The sequence below is a fragment of the Nerophis ophidion genome, linkage group LG06, assembly GCF_033978795.1.
Source record: "Nerophis ophidion isolate RoL-2023_Sa linkage group LG06, RoL_Noph_v1.0, whole genome shotgun sequence".
Taxonomy (NCBI): Eukaryota; Metazoa; Chordata; class Actinopteri; order Syngnathiformes; family Syngnathidae; genus Nerophis; species Nerophis ophidion.
The window spans coordinates 39432402-39457254 of record NC_084616.1 but is presented as its reverse complement, the minus strand read 5'-3'; the positions used below and the strand labels follow the sequence as shown (position 1 = coordinate 39457254).

At 40.4% G+C, this 24853-nt stretch overlaps 1 protein-coding gene across 13 annotated transcripts in view; it reads left to right on the top strand.

The window, feature by feature from the left end:
- The window catches only part of ubr4 (ubiquitin protein ligase E3 component n-recognin 4), a 62453-nt gene extending 38101 nt beyond the window's left edge, over window positions 1-24352 (top strand). For 5 of the 13 annotated variants that reach the window (XM_061903721.1, XM_061903717.1, XM_061903712.1 and 2 more), the window contains 58 exons: window positions 26-242; window positions 681-713; window positions 946-1009; window positions 1080-1214; window positions 1946-2120; window positions 2202-2333; window positions 2451-2572; window positions 3612-3723; window positions 3805-3935; window positions 4058-4235; window positions 5358-5462; window positions 5668-5805; window positions 5910-6078; window positions 6169-6373; window positions 6447-6581; window positions 6678-6887; window positions 6975-7124; window positions 7204-7431; window positions 7515-7593; window positions 7675-7902; window positions 7992-8160; window positions 8691-8835; window positions 8998-9083; window positions 9223-9310; window positions 9386-9579; window positions 9674-9913; window positions 9993-10131; window positions 10260-10385; window positions 10474-10602; window positions 10701-11050; window positions 11132-11222; window positions 11316-11400; window positions 11504-11631; window positions 11802-11931; window positions 12041-12201; window positions 12284-12393; window positions 15307-15448; window positions 15543-15624; window positions 15710-15883; window positions 15954-16075; window positions 16146-16343; window positions 16424-16504; window positions 16602-16689; window positions 16781-16908; window positions 17133-17240; window positions 17397-17513; window positions 17594-17784; window positions 17855-18028; window positions 18094-18193; window positions 18267-18485; window positions 18565-18678; window positions 18771-18913; window positions 18994-19119; window positions 20891-21085; window positions 21166-21390; window positions 21537-21627; window positions 21726-21888; window positions 23679-24352. In XM_061903721.1, coding sequence (XP_061759705.1) covers window positions 26-242; window positions 681-713; window positions 946-1009; window positions 1080-1214; window positions 1946-2120; window positions 2202-2333; window positions 2451-2572; window positions 3612-3723; window positions 3805-3935; window positions 4058-4235; window positions 5358-5462; window positions 5668-5805; window positions 5910-6078; window positions 6169-6373; window positions 6447-6581; window positions 6678-6887; window positions 6975-7124; window positions 7204-7431; window positions 7515-7593; window positions 7675-7902; window positions 7992-8160; window positions 8691-8835; window positions 8998-9083; window positions 9223-9310; window positions 9386-9579; window positions 9674-9913; window positions 9993-10131; window positions 10260-10385; window positions 10474-10602; window positions 10701-11050; window positions 11132-11222; window positions 11316-11400; window positions 11504-11631; window positions 11802-11931; window positions 12041-12201; window positions 12284-12393; window positions 15307-15448; window positions 15543-15624; window positions 15710-15883; window positions 15954-16075; window positions 16146-16343; window positions 16424-16504; window positions 16602-16689; window positions 16781-16908; window positions 17133-17240; window positions 17397-17513; window positions 17594-17784; window positions 17855-18028; window positions 18094-18193; window positions 18267-18485; window positions 18565-18678; window positions 18771-18913; window positions 18994-19119; window positions 20891-21085; window positions 21166-21390; window positions 21537-21627; window positions 21726-21888; window positions 23679-23743 — 8363 coding nt within the window. In that variant the 3' untranslated portion in view covers window positions 23744-24352. The remainder of the gene's footprint in view (window positions 1-25; window positions 243-680; window positions 714-945; window positions 1010-1079; window positions 1215-1945; window positions 2121-2201; window positions 2334-2450; window positions 2573-3611; window positions 3724-3804; window positions 3936-4057; window positions 4236-5357; window positions 5463-5667; window positions 5806-5909; window positions 6079-6168; window positions 6374-6446; window positions 6582-6677; window positions 6888-6974; window positions 7125-7203; window positions 7432-7514; window positions 7594-7674; window positions 7903-7991; window positions 8161-8690; window positions 8836-8997; window positions 9084-9222; window positions 9311-9385; window positions 9580-9673; window positions 9914-9992; window positions 10132-10259; window positions 10386-10473; window positions 10603-10700; window positions 11051-11131; window positions 11223-11315; window positions 11401-11503; window positions 11632-11801; window positions 11932-12040; window positions 12202-12283; window positions 12394-15306; window positions 15449-15542; window positions 15625-15709; window positions 15884-15953; window positions 16076-16145; window positions 16344-16423; window positions 16505-16601; window positions 16690-16780; window positions 16909-17132; window positions 17241-17396; window positions 17514-17593; window positions 17785-17854; window positions 18029-18093; window positions 18194-18266; window positions 18486-18564; window positions 18679-18770; window positions 18914-18993; window positions 19120-20890; window positions 21086-21165; window positions 21391-21536; window positions 21628-21725; window positions 21889-23678) is intronic. The other 8 variants (XM_061903722.1, XM_061903715.1, XM_061903723.1 and 5 more) reach the window with 6 other exon arrangements.
- The last annotated feature ends 501 nt before the right edge of the window (window positions 24353-24853 follow it).

Below are 24853 nucleotides of genomic sequence, written 5' to 3'. Positions count from 1 at the left end.
TAACTACAATTTTTATTTATGAAAGTTGGAGCATCAGTTGACCCAGCTGGAGTCACAATGCTGGATTCAATCAAGATCTATGGAAAAACAAAAGAGCAGTTTGGTTGGCCTGAGGATCCACCAGAGGACTTCTCCTCCGCTTCGGTTAACAACGTTTGCAGTCCCAACCTCAACCAGGGCAACGGCTCCTCTGATGGAGACGTCGCTACACCAACCACCACCAGTGGCACTGTGTTGGAGAGGTATGACTTTCCCCTTATCTTTTTATACAGGCCATTATGGTGGGTATTTATGTTCACACCACAATATGAATCCTCTAAATACACAATGACACATAACGTAAATAAGCAGTTGCAGTATTCGTCTGGAAATGTGGTAAATATTAATGACATGGCTTTCATGATTTGATCAAATTGTATTTTGCTGTTATGATGTCTGCTAATCTTTGTATACTGTACATGTACATTTTTATTTATTTTTCCCATTATTCTAACCTGTTTAGCTGGAATAGTTTTAATTTAATAGTAGTTTGGTTATTCTTGAGTAATAAGTGCATGGCTACAACAAATTCATCTTTCTTGCATGTCTCTCATGTCATTTATTTTCACTTGTTTCTTTCTGTGATTTTCACACTTTTTTTTTGTTCTTTTTTCTTTTGCTCCCAAATATTCAATAAATAGTTGTGAAATTGAGTCCTTATCGACCTTGGACCGGTTAGTAACTGCCTTTTCTCTGCTTGTTTTGTGCATGTGTGTCTGCGTGTGCTAGTGTATGTCCATGTCTGAGAATTACATGCCATGGACCATCTCTTTTTCCTGACAACATTCTTGCAGTGGGATATGATTTTTACAGTTTAGAGTACTTTGGCTTTTGCACTTATTCCTTTGGTTATCTCATGTTAAATCCAAGTTTTTGCCTAATTTGACTTCACGCTCTACATTTCAGGTTAGTTGTCAGTGCTCTTGAAGCTCTGGAAAGTTGCTTTGCGGTTGGATCGTCAAATGAAAAGGTGCTACCCATTTAAAATCGTTTTAATGACATGTATTTATGAATCCATTTTAACTATTGATTTAATGTAGGAGAAGAACAAGGCTGCTGCATTGGAGCTGGCCACTCTACTCTTGTCAATGCCAACACCTGCAGGTGTGCAGCAGCAGACCAAGGGACTTCTTGCCAGTCTGCACACCAGTCGCACTGCCTACCACAACCACAAGGTAAACCAAACACATATTGTATAAGATATAATCAACACCATAAGTAAAAGTCAATTGACTGTTAAAGGGGAACTGCACTTTTTTTTGTATTTTGCCTATCGACAAGGATTATGAAAGACAAGAAGACAAAAAGTATTTTTTTTTTTTTTTTTGCTTTCTAACATGTAAAAATCGACTCGTTCTTGGTGGCTAGCAGTGCAGCTAATGGGAGCAATTAATTCTACCTCTAAATCACTTTAAAATTGCATTCAAAAACCGTCAAAAATACTTAATTTACGTGCCATAGTCTGTATGATAACCACTGTAGCGAAATGTTAGTGTAAGAGCGAACACTGAGGAACTCTTTATTTTCTAGCTCACAGTAACACATCGGCGTTGCTATGGAAACACAAATAAATGCCCCGTCCAACTAGTTCCGGAAATGATTAAAATGACCAAAATACGGTAAATATTGTACATATTACATATTGTTATGAACGTGTCTTTTGCTACATTATATATGTACTCACAGTGTGTATACAAAATGTTGATTGAGGGTTTTGAAGGCTACAACGGTGACTCCCATTGATCCGCATCTTCCAAGAGTTTTTTAGCATCTTAAAAATAAAATGCAATTTTTAAAAAAGACTTGTCCTTGTCTCTCAATGATTGTGAACGATAGGCAAAACTCCAAAAAAAGTGTTTTCCTTTAAGTAAACAACAGGAATTAACCCTTTATTTCGCCTCTTCAGGACCAGTCCCTGCTGAGTAATGCAGTGCAGTGTCTGAATAACTGCTGTCGTGAGGGTAAAGAACTGGACCCTGATGTCTTCCAGAGACTTGTGATCACCGCCCGCTCCATTGCGATCATGAGGCCCAACAATTTGGTGCATTTTACAGAATCAAAATTACTTCAAAGTGATTCTGGTAAGTCATTGTTAGACAAGTAATGTTCTATTTAGTTACATTTTTTAAGCATCATTGATATATATTTTTTTATAAATCCAGACTTGACAGACGACGGGCAAAAACAGTTGGAAGGCGAAAGCCATAATTTTATCTCACAACTGATGAATAATTTTTGGAAGCTACATTCCCTGAAACCTAAGAATGCTTTTCTCGCTCCTGCTTGCCTGCCCGGTACGTGCAAACACTAACGTTGATTGTAGTATTTAGGTTTAAAAACAGAATTTCCAAATTTAGGTTTAAAAACAGAATTTCCAATGTAGCAATGTTTATCTTCCCTTGCGTTCTTAGGATTAACTCATGTGGAGGCAACCGTAAATGCCCTTGTGGACATCATACATGCATACTGCACCTGTGAGCTGGATTACATCAACATGGCCTCCAAGATTTACATGCAAATGTTACTCTGCCCTGTAAGTACAATTAAACACAATCATTATTAGTTATTAAATCACATTGAATTATTTCTGCTCCTTTAGTATTTTTTTTTGTATTACTGTGGTACTTCCATTTTCATTAGTAATTGTTCCAAAAAGTCAGATGAAGACAGAATCGTACAAAAAGTAGGGTGGCCGAATGCAGCTGGGATAGGCTCCAGCCCCCCGCGATCCCAAGATAGGCAAGCGGTAGAAAATAGATGGATGGAATGGTTGGTTAATGCAAATCCAATTAATCTTACCCAGAGATTAAAAAAAACACGTTTGCCTAGGGAAGCACACACATTTTTTTAAGACAATGCAGATAATAACCCACCTACGTTTTTACAGAGCATTTGTTTCCCCTTTTATCCAATTTTTTTTTTACTGATGGCGTTTTAATTGGTACAACGTCATAATTCTTCATTACAGCCCGATAATCATCTTATCCTTTTACCTTTGTATAAGATTTCTTGACAGTCTGCGTGGTAGGAAAGGAGAGCCACACGAGCGCCACCTTTGTACTTCACTATAAGTTTCTTGATGTAATACATTCGTGTTTCTCACCTTATCAATGTACTGGCACTTGCAACTTTCTTTGGCTCCTTGGTGTGTTATTTTGCAGCCATTCTCAAAACCAGCCATCCCCCAACATGTGGGATTCTTAGTTTGCGCACCATGGAATGATGTGTGGGCGAAAATACTATTTTGTTACATGCAATGTTTTGCCAGACAGTAACCAAGACCGTTTCCAAATACTGCCACATAAGTTTTCAATGGAAAGTAGGGGATACACAAAAACAAGGTACAATCGTATTTAAGTGGAAATGTCCCTCCTTATATAGCGAGATTTCCATTTATTTATTTCTGACAAGGAGCAACCTAGCTGACTGTTAACGTCATCTGCTTGTTGCTGATAATTAACCTCATCACAATAAACGATAAAACAGTTATTTACAATACATTCCAAATTATGATTAGTCATTTTATGATTTTCTTCCAGTTGGAATAATAATTTAAATTGATTTTATTTCAGGACACATCAGTGAGCTTTGCTTGTAAGCAGGCACTAATCAGAGTGCTGCGACCCAGAAATAAGCGCCGTCATGTAACCCTTCCGTCCCCCCCACGTTCCAACACACCCATTGGTATGTTTTCATTGTCTTCACACAATAACTGGAGAAAAATAAGTCCCAGTTCCTTTAGACTTAGTGAGTCTTATTTACCAGGAGACAAGGACGATGAGGATGATGATGACGCAGAAGACAAAATGCAGTCATCGGTGCTCACTGGCGGAGAGGAGGGTAGGCCGGATAGTCAGGAGCAGAATGAAGTGGACAACGGTGACTTTGAAATGGTGGTGAGCATAATTAGCAATCATTTAATAAAGAATTGTGTTTAACATTCCTAAAATTGTATTTAATAATACAATACGTAATTTAGCTCACAAATGAGTTACATCCAGGGTTATTTGTGCTTCAGTCAGAATCTATGGTCCTGGAGACACCCGAGAATGTGAACAATGGAAATCCATCTCCTCTGGAAGCATTGCTGGCTGGAGCCGAGGGTTTCCCCCCTATGCTGGACATCCCTCCTGATGCGGATGATGAAACTATGGTAGAGCTAGCCATCGCTCTCAGCCTCCAGCAGGATCAGCAAGGTCAGTTGAAAAATAAAATGATTAAAAGTGATTAAACAGTAGTAGTATTTTGTATAGGGCTGCACGATTATGGCCAAAATATTAATCATGATTATTTCCATCAAGATTGAAATCAACATTATTTATATTTATTAAAACATATTTTTTGTACTTTATATTTTAAACGCAGTATATAAATTTGACTTTCATTTCAAAATGAAACTATGAAAATAATTGATTAATCATAACAATAATTAAAATAAATATGCCATTACAAAGTGCGATCATAAAGTGCAAACAAGTGAAAAAAATAAGATTATGCACGCAAGGCACATACAAAGGAACCCATTTATTGTACTGCTCACAATAATAGGACACATGTCTTTGGCCAATTAACCGTTATCACGTCCGTTATTTTGGGGTGTCTTCGAGAGGTGGATGGACATGGGGTTCCTTGTTGCACAGTTGATATTGCACTTATCTGTATTTTGGGCACCCATGCTTTTGTAGCTGTTTGTCTGGGCTATACCCTGGTGGTGGACGGCCCGCTCTGTTAGCGACCAACTTTACAGCACAGGCAAACAGGGAGTTGAAAAAAGCAGAGAAGTGTTGTGAATGCTTAACGGGTCTCCGCAACTCAATAATTTGTTTGGATGTGCACACTAAAGTGTCTTTCTCGTGCAACTCGTTGTGGCGTTTGCCATTCATCTGTGCAGGAGCATTTCCAGGTTTTGGGAAATGAGCGTGAGTGCCTTGAACACGGCGAAGCGTGCAGTCGTGTTGCTGAGTTAAAGTGCGTGCCTGTTGGTATCCTGTGGGTAACTCCACGGGAGGGAAGGGCACCTATGCAATAATGCATTTGTTTTCCGAATATTTTCGGCAGCTACTAGCTGATCTACCTTCAACCTCTCTTGTCAGTCAATCTTCCTCGCTCTCACATGAGTCTACTGTCTATCGGTCATCCCCCTGGTGGTTGGCTGATTGTTGGTTGTGAACGTGCTTGGTTTGAAATGCAACGGAGCCTGTTTTTTATATGTTAATATTGCGGACGATCACCCTCATTTAATCGTAGATACCGAAATTGTGGTCATGATTAAAATGTGATTAATTGTGCATCCATCATTTTGTATGTATTTTTGTTAGGGAGTAGCAGCAGCGCCCTTGGCCTTCAAAGCCTTGGCCTATCTGGTCAGGCTCCAAGCTCCTCGTCACTGGATGCTGGAACACTATCTGATACCACTGCGTCAGGTAAGCTTCAAAGGAAATGTTTATTGATGGATGCGGTTTAACACTCAGAACTGTTCCATTACTTTTCCATTACTGTTCCATTACTTCATTAGTTGTTTACCCAAATGTCAATTTCTTTGCATTGTTATAACATAAGGTATAAATTAAAGCCAGATGCCAGATGACTGCGTTGTATTTACTGTTACAGCTATTGGTATGATTTCAGCCCCGGCATCTGATGATGAGGGCAGTACAGCTGCTACTGATGGCTCTACATTGCGGACTTCCCCAGCTGAACATGGCGGCAGCGTTGGCTCAGAGAGTGGAGGTTCTGCAATCGACTCTGTTGCAGGGGAGCACAGTGGTAGGTGATTGCAGGACCAATAACTACATTAAATACTTGGATGTTTTTTCCCCTTTTTTTCTGTTATAAACACCTACAAGCTGTGTCTTAATGTTTTTTGACAGTGTCAGGACGCAGCAGTGCTTATGGGGACACAACAGTGGAAGGCCATCCTGCAGGTCCAGGTAGTGTGAGCTCTAGCACCGGCGCCATTAGCACCACTACAGCCCACCAGGAATGTGAAGGCTCAGAGGGAGAAGGCGAGACAGAAGGAGAAATCCTCACGAGCAACAGGTCAGACCTGAACACTTTTATTTATTATGGTCAACTTTTTTGCACCAAAAAAAAATAGATTTTCAACTTGAATTTTGTATTTCTGTTAAGGCTTCACATGGTTCGTCTGATGCTATTGGAGCGACTGCTACAGAACCTTTCCCAGCTCCACAATGTTGGTGGGGTTCAAGCCATTCCTTACATGCAAGTGATCCTCATGCTGACTTCTGACCTTGACGCGGAGGACGAAAAGGATAAAGGTGCCTTGGATGACCTGCTTGCACAGCTCATTGCTGAGCTCGGCATGCACAAGAAGGTAACAAAAGTTTCTTTATGAGAAACCGTATGATGTGTCCTTGTCTCACACAACCTACCTCTTTTGTCTGCAGGATGTTGCAAGAAAGAATGATCGCTGCCCTATGAATGAAGTACACCTGGTCATCATGAGACTGCTCAGCGTTTTCATGTCTCGGACAAAATCTAGTTCCAAATCCTCTTCTGAGGTACAAAATTATTCTCTAACGGTATACATCTAATTTTGATATTAACACACTATTTCTCACATTTTGTTTTTGGTAGCTCCTTCTTCATCTGTGCTATTTGTACCTTTTTTATCCCAGTCATCCTCACTGATTTCCAACGCTACTGCGACGGCCTTGCTCAGCCTGGGCTCCATCGATTATTGTCTCCATGTGCTCAAGTCCCTGCTGGAGTTCTGGAAAAACCAGCAGGGTGAAGACGAACCTGTCGCCACCAGCCAGCTCCTTCGCCCACACACAGCCTCCTCTCCTCCGGACATGAGCCCCTTTTTCCTGCGCCAATATGTGAAGGTATACTGCATTGTAAATTTGTTATTGAAGTGTAAAAAAAAAGGGGGATTAATAGGAAATGTATTAATACATTTTTTCTGCCGTTAGGGACATGCTGCTGATGTGTTTGAAGCCTACTCACAGCTACTTACTGAAATGGTGCTCCGGCTCCCATATCAGATCAAAAAGATTGCTGACACCAACCCACGCATCCCACCTCCTGTTTTTGACCATTCCTGGTTCTACTATCTCTCTGAAGTGAGACTTTGAAATGCTGCTATCATTATTTGCTTTTATTTTAGAAGAATACCTCTCACTTATTTTCTTTCTGTTCCAGTATCTGATGATCCAACAGACACCGTTTGTCAGGAGGCAGGTCAGAAAGCTGCTGCTGTTTATCTGCGGCTCCAAGGAAAAATATCGTCAGTTGCGGGATCTGCACACTCTCGACTCCCATGTGCGCAGCATAAAAAAGCTTTTGGAGGAGCAAGGCATCTTCCTCCGGGCTGGAATTGTCACTGCGTCTTCTGGCTCAGCTCTGCAGTATGACACACTTATCAACTTGGTGAGCTTGATTTCAGAATTGCATAGCATCAAAAAAAGAAAGATGTTTACTCTTTGGTTTTGACTTTTCTTTTGGCAATGCAGATGGAACACCTTAAAGCTTGTGCTGAAATCGCCACGCAGAGGACCATCAACTGGCAGAAGTTTTGTATGAAAGATGACTGTAAGTCCAATTGGGTTTTTGTTCATGGAGGTAAGGTCATTTGTCAGCGTGCTCTCATATTTTTCATTTTCTTCTCTCTAGCGGTGTTATACTTCTTGCTCCAGGTCAGCTTTCTAGTTGACGAGGGGGTTTCCCCAGTCCTCCTGCAATTGCTGTCATGCGCACTGTGTGGCAGCAAGGTGCTGGCCAACTCCTCTTTGTTCTCTGGAGGTTCATCAAGTAGCAGCCAGGGAGGATCTTCACAGTCCTCTCAGAGCAAATCCTCCAGTAAAAAGAGCAAAAAAGAGGACAAGGAGAAGGACAAAGATGGTGAGGCACTGACATGTACAGAAATGAATACAGGTAAATGACAGCAGATGACTCTAAAAATTTTTATTTTCCCTGTGTATTCATCACAGGTGAAGGAGTTGGCAGCCAGGAGGATCAGTTGTGCATGGCTCTGGTCAGTCAGCTCAACAAGTTTGCCGACAAGGAGACACTTATTCAGTTTTTACGCTGCTTCTTGCTGGAGTCCAACTCATCAGCTGTGCGCTGGCAAGCCCACTGTTTGGCTTTACATATCTACAGGTAATGTAAAAATGGCTTTACATATCTACAGGTAATGTAAAAAGCACATTTACTTACTCAGACACCTAGCACAGGGTACAGGGAGGTACTGTGTGGGTCTGGGAAGTAACTTATAGGTTGATTATACTTTTATTTTTATATTTCTACTGAAATTTTTCACAAATGTTAATGTCTTCCAATACACATTAATTTTTCCAACACCTGACAGTGTAGTGAACATATAAATGGGCTGTTAACAAAATAAATCTTGTTGAGGCACACGGTAGTTAGTGTGCGCTCCGCTGCTGTGTGTAGATGAGGCAGGCAGCTGCCCTCACTTTTTCATGTCAGATAACTCACACAAGTACACAACCTGGAACTTTTAGACCTTTTTAATTTAAAACAAAAGTATTTGCAAAACATAGAGCTTAGTTAATGAGAACATAATCAAATATATTATACAGGTTGTATTACAACCATGGGAAACACAATTTCTCCTTCAACCATCAAATATAAACTAATAACTTACCAATATATTAATTTCTCTTCAGGAACTCAAGTAAATCTCAGCAGGAATTGTTGCTTGAACTCACTTGGGCCATCTGGCCAGAGCTCCCAGCTTATGGCCGCAAAGCAGCACAGTTTGTTGATCTTCTTGGGTACTTCTCACTCAAGACTCCACAAACAGAGAAAAAGGTTTGTGTTTCTTACTGACATTTAATATAGTGCTGAAGAGTGTATTTTCTGTTCTATGTGTTATACTACAATGACATTCAGTAGAATTCCAGCAAATAAAGTAGTACATTATGATAGTTTTGGTGATTCAAGCTCATCATAGTTTTGTTCTCGTTTTCTCAGTTGAAGGAATATTCCCAGAAGGCTGTGGAAATCCTGCGAACCCAGAACCATATACTGACAAATCACCCAAACTCGAACATCTACAAGTATGTTTAATCAATTGTTAAAAATTGTTATACACATATCCTGGAGATATATGTGTAGCCCTATCAGCTATGATGCCCTGTGCTGAGAATAAGATGTAGATTTATGGAAATCCATACTCATCTTTTCCTCTTTCTCCAGCACACTGTCGGGCCTTGTGGAGTTTGATGGGTTTTATTTGGAAAGTGACCCCTGCTTGGTGTGCAATAATCCTGAAGTTCCTTTCTCGGTATGTGCGGATAGCATGGAAAAATTAATCAATCCTGGACATCCTTAACAATATTAACTCCCGTGTTCCCTTCAGAATATCAAGCTGTCCTCTATCAAAGTGGACACCCGCTACACAACCACACAGCAGGTTGTCAAGCTCATTGGCAGCCATACCATCAGCAAAGTCACTGTGAAGATTGGAGACCTGAAACGTACCAAAATGGTCCGCACTATTAACCTCTACTACAACAACCGGACTGTACAAGCCATTGTTGAACTTAAGAACAAGTATGTGCCAATTATCGATACACATATATTCCATTATTTTATTTTTTTAACTTGATCAGAAGGTAACTCATCATTGTACTTGACCTGTTTTAAGGCCTGCACGCTGGCATAAAGCCAAGAAAATGCAACTGACCCCAGGTCAAACAGAAGTGAAAATTGACCTGCCCTTACCAATTGTCGCATCCAATCTCATGATCGAGTTCTCCGATTTTTACGAGAACTACCAGGCTTCAACAGAGACGCTGCAATGTCCACGTTGCAGCGCCTCTGTACCCGCCAACCCAGGTGTGTGTGGCAACTGTGGTGAGAATGTCTACCAGTGCCACAAGTGCAGGTAAGCGTTAAGTGTCTTTGCTAAATTACTAGAAAAAAATGTACTTTGCGTTTAAATATATTTGGTGTGTTTGATCTAGGTCCATCAACTACGATGAAAAGGACCCCTTCTTGTGCAACGCCTGTGGCTTTTGCAAATATGCCAGATTTGATTTCATGTTGTATGCTAAACCATGCTGTGCTGTGGATCCTATTGAGAATGAGGAGGACAGGAAAAAAGTGAGAACTCTCCTACTCATACACGTTTTGAAAAATAAAATAAAACGTTTAATAGGTGGCGTCTCACAATAACACTGCCTTTTCTTTGTTGTTGTTTTTCTTAAACTGTGTTCATGTTATTCTCGCAGGCCGTGACAAACATTAACACCCTACTGGAAAAAGCTGACCGTGTATACCATCAGCTGATGGGTCACCGGCCTCAACTAGAGAGCCTTTTGTCTAAAGTCAATGAGGCAGCGCCAGAGAAGCCACAAGTAAGTTGCATTGTACATGAATTGATGCAAAATTTAAAACATGTGATGGTAATTTTGTAAAAAAAAAAAAATATCATAATTGCTACAGGATGACACAGGAGCAGCTGCAGGTCTTGGTACATCTTCTGCCAATGTGAACAGATATATTCAACAGCTGGCTCAAGAGTACAGCGGCGACTGTAAAACATCATTTGATGAACTCTCCAAGATAATACAGGTTAGAGGCAAACTACCTGCAACCTTCCAAAGCCTTGAAGCATTTGCATGTTTTTTTATTATCACACCTTAGGCATATATCTGCATTTTTTTCTGCAGAAAGTGCTCGCATCTCGCAAAGAACTGCTGGAGTATGATCTTCAGCAGCGAGAAGCTGCCACTAAGTCATCCCGAAGCAGCAGCGGCCACCAGCCGACCTTTACTGCCAGCCAGTACCGCGCCCTCTCCGTGCTGGGATGTGGCCACACCTCCTCCAATAAGTGCTATGGCTGTGCCTCTGCCGTCACAGGCCACTGTATCACGCTGCTGCGGGCTCTGGCCACTAACCCAGCCCTCCGACAGATTCTCGTCCTCCAGGGGCTCATCCGTGAATTGTTTGAGTACAACTTGCGGCGAGGTACAGCAACCATGCGAGAAGAAGTGCGCCAGCTTATCTGTCTTCTTACCAGGTAGTAGATTTGACCTTAAACACTGTCCAACTATATTTTCCAAAATTGTAGCTGTTGATCATTCCTTTAATTTTTTTTTAGAGATCATACGGAGGCCACTCAGCAGATGAACGACCTCATCATTGCCAAGGTATCAGCAGCCCTTAAAGGTCATTGGGCCAATCCTGACCTGGTATGTTTTTTGATCATGCCTTCCTGCAGTCCCATATATTTTCACTGTGCTTTTATCTTGAATCTGACAATTTGTTCATACTTTTTGCTACAGGTCAGTAATCTGCAATATGAAATGTTGCTGCTGACTGACTCCATCTCAAAAGAGGGAGGATGCTGGGAGTTACGCCTGCGATGTGGTAAAACTCCTTATCATGTTACATTGAAATGTCTATATTAAGTTTTCAACATGTTTGGAGTCCAGTTACATATTCTTACAAAAATGTTCCCAATTTTTTGCAGCCCTCAATCTGTTCCTGATGTCAGTTAACATCAAAACACCTGTTGTTGTGGAGAACATCACGTTAATGTGCTTGAGAATCCTGCAGAAGCTAATTAAACCGCCCGCCCCCACTAGCAAAAAGAACAAGGTAAATATCGAGTTATTGTGTTAAGATTTTGTTTCGGGGTCAGTTAACGTGTGCTGCTAAGGAGGGAAGTAGTGTAGGCTTGAATATGTGACATTGGGCCAAAATAATTACAAATTTTAAAATCTTAACATAATTTCAATATGCCTTACCATGTATCCGGTCTGTTTAAGGATGCTGCCATTGAATCCCTGACCACTGTCAGACCCTACTGCAATGAAATCCATGCTCAAGCCCAAATGTGGCTCAAGAAAGATCCCAAAGCTTCCTATGAGGCCTGGAAAAAATGCCTCCCTGCAAGATGTAAGTGTTGTCTGTGCCATTTGCAAGCACAGTAAATACAACATAATTATGTTCTTTGTCCTTGAAATAACTGCTGACAAGCTTTTCTCTGTGGAATTTCTCTTCTCAGGCCATGAGTTGATGACAAAACCGCCAGGGAAGGTTGAGTTGCGGAAGCAGTATCTGCTAGAGAAGTATGTGTGGAAGTGGAAGCAGTTCATGAAGTCCAGAAGAGGGGAAAGTCTTTTCCCTCGCTTGCTTAAGCTGAGCCACAACAACTGGCTGCGACAGGTCTGTTAGTTTGGAAAAGGCACTCGTGTATGCGTGTTCAAGAATTACCTAGAGTTGATATACATTCGTGTTATTTTTGCAGGTCCTTTTCACACCTGCCACTCAAGCAGCTAGACAGGCAGCTTGCACTATTGTCGAGGCTCTCACCACAATCCCGAGTCGCAAGCAGCAGGTCCTTGACCTGCTCACCAGGTAAAATTCACCACCCCTCTGTAATCAAGCCTTATCCCCAAGGGAATTTGTGATATTGCACCAATTAATGGACATTCTACCAATCCCTGTGCAATTTTGTCCAGCACCCACAAGTTCACTGCACATTTTGGCTAATCATTCTCATTTGTGTCTGAGCGTCTTTAAACTAGAACATGAACTGTTTAATCAAAGCGTATGTTTATTTCTTGTGTTGTCGAAGCAGGACAACAACTTGTAACTTTTTATTAAGTCCTTATTGCTTAAAAGGCACAATTGTTGTCCTGTGTAGCTAAGCCCTTCTTCTGGTTTTAACCTACAGCGCTAGGCCTTTTGGGTAATGTAGTATAAAAACATTTAGCAACACACTGAGGTCCTGACTTCCCAGTTCACACGCATATATATATATATATATATATATATATATATATATATATATATATACACACACACACACACACACACACACAGTCAAGAAATTTGAACACCCTGCTATTTTGCAAGTTCTCCCACTTAGAAATCATGGAGGGGTCTGAAATTTTCACGGTAGGTGCTTGTCCACTGTATGAGAGATAACCTAAAAAGAAAAATCCAGAAATCACAATCTATGATTTTTTAACAATTTATTCGTGTGATACAGCTGAAAATAAGTATTTGAACACCTGTCTACCAGCTATAATTCTGACCCTCAACGACCTGTTAGTCCGCCTTTAAAAGTCATCCTCCACTCCACTGTATTATCCTGAATCAGATGCACCTGTGTGAGGTCTTTAGCTGCATAAAGACACCTGTCCACCCCATACAATCAGTCAGACCCAAACATTCAGCATGACTAAGAGCTGTCCAAAGACACCAGAGACAACATTTTACAACTCCACAAAGATGGAAAAGGCTCTGGAGAAATTGCCAAGCAGCTTGGTGAAAAAATGTCCACTGTTGGAGCAATCATTAGAAAATGGAAGAAGCTAAACATGATGACGGTCAATCTCAATCGGAGTAGAGCCTCATGCAAGAAATCACCTGGTGGGGTCTCAATGATGCTAAGAAAGGTGAGGAATCAGCCCAGGACTAAACGGCAGGACTTGGTCAATGACCTGATAAGAGCTAGGACCACTGTTTCCATGGTCACTGTTGGTAATACACTAAGACGTCATGGTTTGAAATCATGCATTGCACGGAAGGTTCCCCTGCTTAAACCAGCACATGTTAGGGCCCGTCTTAAGTTTGCCAATGACCATTTGGATGATCCAGAGGAGTCATGGGAGAAAGTTTTGTGGACAGATGAGACCAAAATGGACCTTTTTGGTCATTATTCCACTATGCGTGTTTGGAGGAAGAAGAATGATGCGTACCATCCCAAGAACACCATCCCTACTGTGAAGCATGGGGCTGGTAGCATCATGCTTTGGGGGTGTTTTTCTGCTCACGGAACAGGACGACTGTACTGTATTAAGGAGAGGATGACTGCAGCCATGTATTGTGAGATTTAGGCCACAAACCTCCTTCCCTCAATCAGATCATTGAAGATGAGTCGTGGATGGATCTTCCAACATGACAATGTTGGAAGATCCATCCAAATGTCCACATTTACCCATTCACACACACATTCACACACTGATGCCATGCAAGGCGCTAACCAGCACCCATCAGGAGCAAGGGCGAAGTGCCTTGCTCAGGACACAACGTGACGAGGTTGGTACTAGGTGGGGATTGAACCATGGACCCTCTGGTTGCGCACGGCCACTCTACCACTGCGTCACGCCGTCCAAATCCAATTGAAAATCTTTGGAGGGAGCTGAAAGTCTGTGTTACTCAGCGACAGCCCAGAAACCTGACTGATCTAGAGAAGATCTGTGTGGAAGAGAGGGCCAAAATCCCTCCTGCAGTCTGTGCAAACCTGGTGAAGAACTACAGGAAACGTTTGACCTCAGTAATTGCAAACAAAGGCTACTCTACCAAATATTAATGTTGGTGTTCAAATACTTATATTCAGCTTTATCACACAAATATATTGTTAAAAATCATAGATTGTGATTTCTGGATTTTTCTTTTTAGGTTATCTCTCATACAATGGACATGCACCTACCGTGAAAATTTCAGACCCCTCCATGATTTCTAAGTGGGAGAACTTGCAAAATAGCAGGGTGTTGAAATACTTATTTTCTTCACTGTATAATGTATGTATGTGTATATATATATATATATATATATATATATATATATGTTAAATATATTTAATCTTTATTTATTCATGGTAAGGCAATTGTAAAAATTATTTTCAATTCTGACCAAGCAAAGAGGCAAGATTTTTTTTTGCTGTAATTATTTGATCATTACTTTTAGTTAAAATATTAAACAAAACAGGACAGTAATTTGACAATGAGCTCAGATTACTTTTGAATACGTATAGTATAAATTGAGTAAAACAGCAATACAGTATTTGTTTTATACCTATTAAGGTTTCCATTCATTGTCCTCTCAGGGCATTCAATCAATCGCAACTGGACTGCTTGGTTTGTCTTGGAAGATGTAGGCTTCATCAGTACGTGCTCATAGACTTAGATTGATCAGATCTTGTATTAGTTTTCCAATTTTTGTTGAAATCTTGTCCTTGTTGAGTTTGTGGTTACAAGGAAAACTGAAAATATTGTTTGCAAATTTTTATTACCACAAGTAAATTCAATATTGTTGGGGAAAAAAAGCCTCAATACATTGCAATTTTTGCCGCAACGCTGAATAAGCTGTCGTGAATGCAGACATTTTAGGCCGCAACAATCACAAACTAAGCCTGCAAAATCCTGGAGGAAATGTTTTTGAAACCGCACATAGACTTCCGTTAAATGAGAATCAATTATTTTAAAACATTACTATTAAAATGCCAGTAAGAAGTCTTGAGTAATTTAAACACGTTTTCAGTTATCTGGATGAGTTGTGCTTGGCTGGAGAGTGTGCAGCAGAGTACTTGGGTCTTTACCAAAAGCTGATCAAACCAACACACTGGAAGGTTTACCTTGCAGCACGAGGAGTACTGCCCTACATTGGCAACCTCATCACCAAGGTAATTAACATAGACTACTTTTATATGAGCTTAAAAGTAAAGTCATTTCAAAAGTGATTATTTCAATGTAATTTTGTATTATTGTTTTGTAAAGGAAATAGCCAATTTGCTTTCCCTGGAGGAGGCCACACTGAGCACAGACTTGCAGCAAGGCTATGCCCTCAAGAGCTTCACAGGTACATAGATAGAATGGAGTGTGAGTGTTCCTTTAACTATTTTTTGTTCATTGGTAACTAAATTGGACATGTTTTGTCATGACAGGATTACTCTCATCATTTGTTGAAGTGGAGTCCATTAAGCGGCATTTTAAGAGCAGACTGGTTGGCACAGTTCTCAATGGCTATTTATGTCTGAGGAAGCTGGTCGTGCAGCGTACCAAACTCATCGATGAGACTCAGGACATGCTGTTGGAGATGCTGGAGGACATGACCACAGGTCTGTTTTGATAGTCATTGTTTTTCCTCCAGTGAACTTGATGTAAAATGAGTCATTTTGTGTTGCGCAGGTACTGAGTCAGAAACCAAGGCCTTCATGGCAGTATGCATAGAGACAGCAAAGAGATACAATCTGGATGACTACAGAACGCCCGTGTTTATTTTTGAGAGACTCTGCAGCATCATTTATCCTGTGAGCTATCGTCACCCGCACTTGTCAGAAAACTAGTGTCTCTTCATTTATAATTTTTTTTTTATTGAAGGAGGAGAACGAGGTGACGGAGTTCTTTGTAACCTTGGAAAAAGATCCTCAGCAGGAGGATTTCCTCCAGGGACGCATGCCAGGAAACCCTTACAGCAGCAACGAGCCGGGCATCGGCCCCCTAATGAGAGACATTAAGAACAAGATCTGCCAAGACTGTGACCTGGTGGCACTCCTTGAGGATGATAGTGGCATGGAGGTAAATTACATTTCAATACCATCATGTCTTCATGCTTATTTGTTGTTAAGAAACCCACTATATGCTTTTGTTTTTCTTAGCTTCTGGTGAACAACAAAATCATTAGCCTGGATCTCTCTGTAGCAGAAGTCTACAAAAAAGTCTGGTGTCCAACAAATGAGGTAAAGTTCTAAATCACAGTCAGGGGCCAGTGGTTGACCCTTAAAAGTTGGTCTGAAATTGTCATTATGTTCTCCAAAAATGTTTTCTTTTTTTAAGGGTGAGCCCATGAGAATCATTTATCGAATGAGAGGTCTGCTAGGAGATGCAACAGAGGAGTTCATTGAATCACTGGACTCAACCACAGGTTAGATTACTTGTCAGATTTGCGTTAGCAAGCCAGATGTGAGCCAGTATTTTGGATGAAAAACTAATTTACCTTTTTCGCTTTTGTCTAGATGAGGAAGAGGATGATGAGGAGGTATACAAGATGGCAGGATTCATGGCACAGTGTGGTGGACTAGAATGTATGCTCAGCCGGCTGTCAGGAATAAAAGATTTTAAGCAAGGACGACATCTGCTTACTGTAAGCCATTCTTGCATTATCACCTCAAGTTGGAAACTTAAAGATTGTACCACGAGCTCTGAGTGTATCACAAGAGCCCAGTTAAAGTATTTTAACTATTGTTAACCCAGTCTACTGTACATTGTAGGGACGTAATATAGGTAATGCAATGGTACTAATACAGTCCAATATCAAATAAATCTTGGTTTTAATTTAAAGCTGACCCATGTGTTTTTTATTTCTAGGTTTTACTAAAGTTGTTCAGTTATTGCGTAAAAGTGAAGATCAACAGGCAGCAGCTGGTCAAACCAGAGATGAACACACTTAATGTCATGCTGGGAACTCTAAACCTCGTAGGTGACTTTTTGTTTGTTGGACTATGGAGGCTGTTGTGATTGCATTATTAACCTTTATACTAACTATTAATCCTCTTTGTTCCATTTGGGATATAAGGCCACTTATTATTAACCTTTCATCATGCATATATTGTTTTGTTTTTCTCCCCTCAGGCTTTAGTTGCAGAACAAGAGAGTAAAGACAGTGGTGGGGCTTCTATAGCAGAGCAAGTATTGAGCATCATGGAAATCATTCTGGATGAAGCTAATGCAGAGATATCAGAGGACAAGGTAAGTACAAAAACTCGAAACAGCATCTGAAAACATGCCTTCCTTGGTTAGGATAATAAAAAACATAATTATTTTTGTAGGGTAATTTGTTGCTTACCGGAGACCAGGATCAGCTTGTTATGTTGTTGGACCAGATCAACACTCCGTTTGTGCGCTCCAACCCCAGCGTGTTGCAGGGGCTGCTTCGCATCATCCCATACTTGTCTTTCGGTGAACTAGAGAAGATGAGGATCTTGGTAGAGCGCTTCAAACCGTGTTGCAGCTTTGACAAGTGGGAATCACACTGTGAATGTCAACAAAACACACCAAAAAAAAGTACTTACAATTTCTTTGTTTTTTAGGTATGATGAGGAACATAGTGCTGATGACAAAGTGTTCATAGACTGCTTCTGTAAAATTGCTGCTGGAATAAAAAATAACAGCAATGGCCATCAGCTGAAAGACCTAATTCTGCAAAAAGGAATCCCACAGAGTGCACTGGACTATATGAAGAAACATATCCCGAATGCCCAAAAGTAGGGGTCTTTGATACTCTACAAACATGGTATTAACTGGTTTAAACACATTTTGGGTTTTTCAGTCTGGATGCTGATGTCTGGAAAAAGTTCCTCTCTCGACCTGCCCTACCTTTTATTATCCGATTGCTCCGTGGTTTGGCGGTGCAGCACCCTCCCACGCAGGTAGTACATATTTGTAAATTAAATGCAGGCCGTACTGTTGAGGCAATGGATAAAAAATAAATTTCTGGTCCAGGTACTTATAGGCACGGATTCAATCACCAACCTGCACAAGCTGGAGCAGGTTTCCAGCGATGAAGGCATTGGCACGCTGGCGGAGAACCTTCTGGAAGCATTGAGGGAACACAACGACGTCAATCTGAAGATCGAGGCGGCTCGCAGGGAGACTCGAGCTGAGAAGAAGCGTATGGCCATGGCCATGAGGCAGAAAGCTTTAGGAACACTCGGCATGACCGTACGCACACCTTCTCTGTCGCATTCCATTGCATGGTTAGTCTTGTTAACATGACATCTAACATGTGTTCAACTTTCAGACCAATGAGAAGGGTCAGGTGGTGACCAAGACTTCACTGCTGAAGCAAATGGAGGAGTTGATAGAGGAACCAGGCTTGACTTGTTGTATCTGTAGAGAAGGTTACAAATTCCAGGTACAACAAATCACACTTTGAAATAAAAGACTTCCTGTAACTTAACAAGTATTTTCGCTCTCTCTTTTTTTTTTTTTTTTTAATAAACCCAGCCCACCAAGGTTCTGGGTATTTACACTTTCACAAAGCGAGTGTCCTTGGAGGAATTTGAGAACAAGCCTCGCAAACAGCAGGGCTACAGCACTGTGTCGCACTTTAACATCGTCCACTACGACTGCCACCTGGCAGCTGTCAGGTAGCCTTTTGGATAACACCCTTCACTCTTTCGTTAACTCTCCGTGTATTTAATTCATTTTCACATTCCTACTACTCCAGGCTGGCCCGTGGGCGAGAAGAATGGGAGAGCGCCGCTCTCCAGAACGCCAACACCAAGTGCAATGGACTGCTTCCCGTTTGGGGGCCGCATGTGCCAGAATCAGCATTTGCTACTTGCTTAGCAAGGTGCCTTAGCTCACAAACAACACATCATGTCAAACACAGAAAGAGTCTTAAAGAGGCGTTTCAACCCAGAGTAGTTGGGACTTGGGTGTCTTGCCTGACCTACAGTTGTACTCATAAGTTTACATACCCTGAGAGAATTTATGATTTATTGGCCATTCTTCAGAGAATATGAAGGATAATGCAAAAGTGTTATCATTCATATTCACTTGAAGAAAAATGGGTTGCATGGTCGAGTCGCCAGAAGAAAGCCGTCACTTCAAATTACTTTGTTCCAGAAGTTTTGAGGCTTGTCTCTGTGGTGTTTTGCATAATGTAAGTGGGTTACATTGTGACATTTGCGCAGAAATTGCTTTCTTCTGGCGACTCGACCATGCAGCCCATTTTTCTTTAAGTGCCTCTTTATTGCGCATATTAAAACAGTCACACCACAATTTTTCAGAGTCCTGTATTTCAGCTAAGTTATTTGTGGATTTTTCTTTGCATCTCGAACAATTTTCCTGGCAGTTGTGGCTGAAATCTTTACTGGTCTAACTAAATATTTTGTCATTTTCATTTAAAAAGAGTAAATACAGTTGTTTGCCAATTAATAGCTTCACACAACCATTAAGCATGAGTGGAAGAAAGGTTTTTGTGTTATCATTCATATTCTCTGAAGAATGGCCAAGAAATCATAAATTCTCCCAGGGTATGTAAACTTATGAGCACAACTGTAACTCTTAAAAATGAAGGATGGGACGATCAATTGTCCATTGATCAGTATTAGCTGATTTTCGTAAAAAGTATTTTGCACATTAATGCTTTTTAATGGTTGATTACAAAAACTGATCTATTTATTTTTAGTTTTCCGGCTGGCAAGTGGCTATTAGCCAATTATGTGTCTCTGTACATAGTGTGGAGATGCTCCATTAAGCTAGTAACAATCACCTCCTTTATGGCAAATACACTGAAATTTTTCTTACTATGTATCATCACTGGAGGATGAGGTAAAACGTATTACACACCGAGAGAAAGCCAGGGGAAGACGGGTTAATAACTCTGCTAAGTGCTGAGCTAGCTTGCAACAACACAAAGAAAGAAGTGCTCAGTAAAGTAAAAGAAGTATAGATGGAAGCAAATATTAACAAGTAGAATAATAAGAGTTAGAGAGAGGATAGTATAAAAACTGTTGGTGTGTCAACATTGTCACAGTTAGGCCACGACACATAAGAACAGAGCGGATCGTTAAATTGGTGCTTTTGATACCAGCGGTAGCATCAGTATACAATCGATACTATAGTGATTAGATCCATCCATCCATCCATTCATCCATGTGATTAGGTAAATCATCCAGCTCGTGATTAGGTAAATATTTTTATTTTTTCACATACATTTTTGTTGTTGTTTATGTTAAAGATTACAAACTCGGGAAATAATTCCCTGAACACAGGAGGACTTTGAGGGCAAAAGCCAAAGGGGGTTTAAATGAGTAATAGGTAGTAGTTTTTACTTTTGTTAAGTTATTGTGTACTATTAACATTTCAAACAATTATATGTATTAAAAGAGAAAAAGGAAGTAATATAAATATTGGTTGGATGTTGTTAAACTGTCAATAGCACTCACAATCAATACGTTTACAGTTGATACATGTGATCAGTATTGGTTTGGTATCGGTTAAACTTACTCATGGACGATTGGAATCAGCAGAATAAAACCCTGATCAGAACGCCCCCACCTAAAAGTAGATATGTTGCATCTTTTACGCGTGTCTTTTTTTGTTTCTGTGCCACAAAGACACAACACATATCTGCAAGAGTGCACCGGCCAGCGTGAGCCCACGTACCAACTGAACATCCACGACACCAAACTCCTGTTCCTTCGCTTTGCTACCGAACAGTCCTTCAGCGTGGACACGGGCGGAGGCGGCCGAGAAAGCAACATCCACCTTATTCCTTACATCATCCACACTGTGCTCTATGTGCTCAACACGTATGTACCGCCAAGACCCAGCACTCTTCCCCCAACTAAATGCCATTTAGCTTATGGTTGACACACCCTATCCACTGCAGAACAAGGGCCACTTCCCGTGAAGAGAAGAACCTACAGAGTTTCCAGGAGCAGCCTTGTGAAAAATGGGTGGAGAGCTCGTATGAGGTGGAAGGGCCGCATTACTACACAATCTTGACCATGCACATCATGCCGCCTGAACGCTGGAGGACCTCACGCATGTACTTCTTACGAAGACTCCTGGTCAACGCACACGCCCGCAAGGTGTCAACAAGCAGCATCAACAAGTACGGCCAAGACTAATTACTACTTCATACATTTCCTTTTTATGTTTACTGTATTTTTTTTATGCTACACACAGCATCTAATGTTATAAAGAGGAATCATTATTTGTATTTAAAGTTGCTTTCCTCTCATTCCATCCCTTCATCAGACTGACAGATAAGTCACCAAAGGAATATGCAGTCTATCGCTCGCCTCTCCTCTTCTGGGGCTTGGTGGATCTCGTCTATGATATGTTCAGGGTAAGAAAGAAAGGAAAAAAAGTAATCAAAACTACTTTTATTGACGACTGTCTTTGTGATGCTAACAAACCCTCTTTTTTGGGGGGGGGGCTTTACAGAAAGTGCCCACTAGCAACACAGAGGGGGGCTGGTCCTTCTCGCTCGCAGAGTATGTCCGTCACAACGACATGCCCATCTACGAGGCCTCGGAGCGCGTGCTCAGGGCTTTCCAGGATGAACTCATGCCTGCTGAGTCCCTGGCAGAGTTTTTCGACGTTGTAGGTCAGTATGTATACACACATCAGACCACAAAACCAACTGTCTCCTGTGTTAGCAGTATCATTGCTTTAACAGCACACACATAACCACACTCCTCAAACCATATACTGCTCTCCATCCCAAACAAAATTCCCCCCCAAAAGTGTCATTAAGTAAAACCTTACCTGTAGCTTATGTACTGCCCTTACATGTGTCACACATAAGAGGTTAACATTCTCTCCAAAATCACCATACAAGAGAATTTCATTTTAATCCAACTTTATTTATAAAGTACATGTACAGGTATAACAACAATTGAAGCAAAACAGATGCATATGTAAAACTATGTTGCCCAGTTCGTCATCCCATTTTTTTCCCTCAAAAGTTGACATTCAACCATAAGGACTCGTTTTTAGAATAATTCTTACCTAATACTCGTGAATGCAAAATGTACCTACATTTTCTCATAGACATCACACATTCCCTAAGTAATTTCCCCAAAATGTCTTAACCCCTGAGCATTCCAGTTTTAATAACAATATCGGGATTGAACACTGCCCTGTATTTACATAACTAGACATGTTATACACCATTGGAAAGTTTGTTTTGCTGACATTTGGCTGATACAGCACAAATGTTAGACCAGTAAAAAAAAATGAATGAAACTTGTCTTCCAAGCCTCACAAAATTTGAATAGCTAATCCAAGTCGGACAAGTAAGGTCCTGTTACGCTGACAAAAAGACAGTAAATATACTTTAAATGCGAATAAAATTACAGTCATCCCTTGCTACATTGCATTTTAAGTTTTGTGACTTCAAAGCATCTCACATTTTATTAGTGATTAGTTTTTAAACTTAAGTCTAAAGCTATTTTAAGAAAAATTTTATATTTTTCTTCTTAAATTAAGTGTTAAAATTCCGTTTTATCCATGTCTTTGACTTACAGTACAATATTTGTCTTATTTTCTTTTGTGTTGTGGCGATCGATAAAGTTATTCACCAAGCTGGACTTCAGTTTTCGGGTTAAAGGTGAACTATACTAACAGCAGCTAATTTTGGCGCTACAGTATTTTCACTGATACAATCAAGTTTACCCACTTTTGGCAGACTAGCTTTTTGAAGGACTTTATCTTCAACTCTTGCCTCATCCATAACACACCTCCACATTGGGGAGCCTTTGACACGAGCAACGTCAAAATACAAAAGTGGGACACAGAAGGGCTCAATGTGTAACCTCATGCTAACAACACTTCAAGCTAACAACATTTCATGCTGACAACACGGCCAACTTTTACCATAACGATTTACGCCTGTGATTTAAGCCCATTTAATTTAGAGGAATATCCCAGGATATGACAAAGTTTTGCCACATAGTGGTCGTGTTTTAGCGACCGAGGAATTGCCATAGCAATGACGATTAGAGGATCCTTTGTGCTACCATTGAGTACTTTAATCTACACTAGAACCCGCTCAAAGCCACTATATTGGCTGAACAAATTTAAAATTGACTGTTTTTTTCATGTTTAGAGGGCTCTAATGTCAAAACATTTAAAAGGTCGTAAACATGTTTTATTCTCTAACTATGAACATATTTTATTAATTAATAATAACCCTACTTTGCTGATATTCATTTGTTTACCCAGTCAGGCCAAGAACCAATTGGCCAAAATAAACGAGGGACAGCTGTATTTTGAAGGCATATATTTTTAAATCTATAAGAACTTTTTTCCCCAGTGTATTCAACCTCCTCGGTGTCAGTAGCACTTCAAAGCTGATCTTGCAAATGGCGTGAATGATGTGGACATATGTTTCAGGTCTTCTCTCGGAAATCCCCGACCCGGACCTCTTCCTGCTGGATTTGTTGAACTCTGTGCCCTGATGGCAGTCTGATCCGATCACACCTTCCCAAATTCATCTTCTATTGGGTATAATCTTAAACAAATCCATCTATCCTCTGTGTACACAGACACAGGAACACTTAATTAACCATACTCACCTTCCTCCCCATAAGAAATGTTCCATTTAACCTAAATATGTGTCATTAAAACTCCTCACTACTTCAACACTTATCTAAGTAACAGAAAACAAACTTCTACACTTAGCTCAAGTCACGTTTGGCCTTTGTTTCCTTGCTGTGACTAACATGGTCCTGCTACATGAAAAGAGTGATATTTCAGTTCATCTTATTCTGCTTCTTTTTTTGTTTTTTTTTGGTGGTGTTGAGAGTGTTTAAAAGTGGCACAACCTACAAAATGGTTGCCAAGTTGCTGTCCTTATGGTTTTCATAATGGTCCTAACTGGAATATAAGTGACACAAAAAAAAATAAGTTTCTTTTTTTTTTTTTCATTTGGTGTGAATGATTAAGATTTACTTTATTGACCTCCAGAAGCAAAAATAATAAACAAAAACGTTTAGGTCAAAGAGTTCATCTGTTGCCGTGATATTTTCAACCTGTTGCAATACATAATAAAGCAGTTATATCCTTAATCGCCTTCAAATGGTCAGTTTTATTCTGCCAATAAGCCCCCCCCCCCCCCCCCCCCAAAAAAAACCCCCACTAGTTTAGTTGTATCATCTTATCCCCGATATCTAATCAACCTTTAGGAAATGTGTGTGTTTCACTCACTCTATTATGCACTGCCTGCCTGCTTCTAAAGTTGCTCCAAAATGTTTTCTGAAAGTCTACTTTTTGAATTTAACCAAATGAATAATGAAGTTGGTATGATTTCACATAATTCGGATGTGTTCATCAAACAGCATAGAAATGTTTAATTCAAAATGAGTTACCGTTTTTCAAGTTAATTGAAATGTACTGAAAAAACTTCAGATATTGCTAAAATTGTCATGACACACTATGTACAGCAGGGTGTGCTCTCACAACAAACACTCTGTTTCCAAATTTAAGTAAATTTTTCTGCTCAAAAAACTACCTTCAAAGGCCTACTGAAACCCACTATTACCCATCACGCAGTCTGATAGTTTATATAT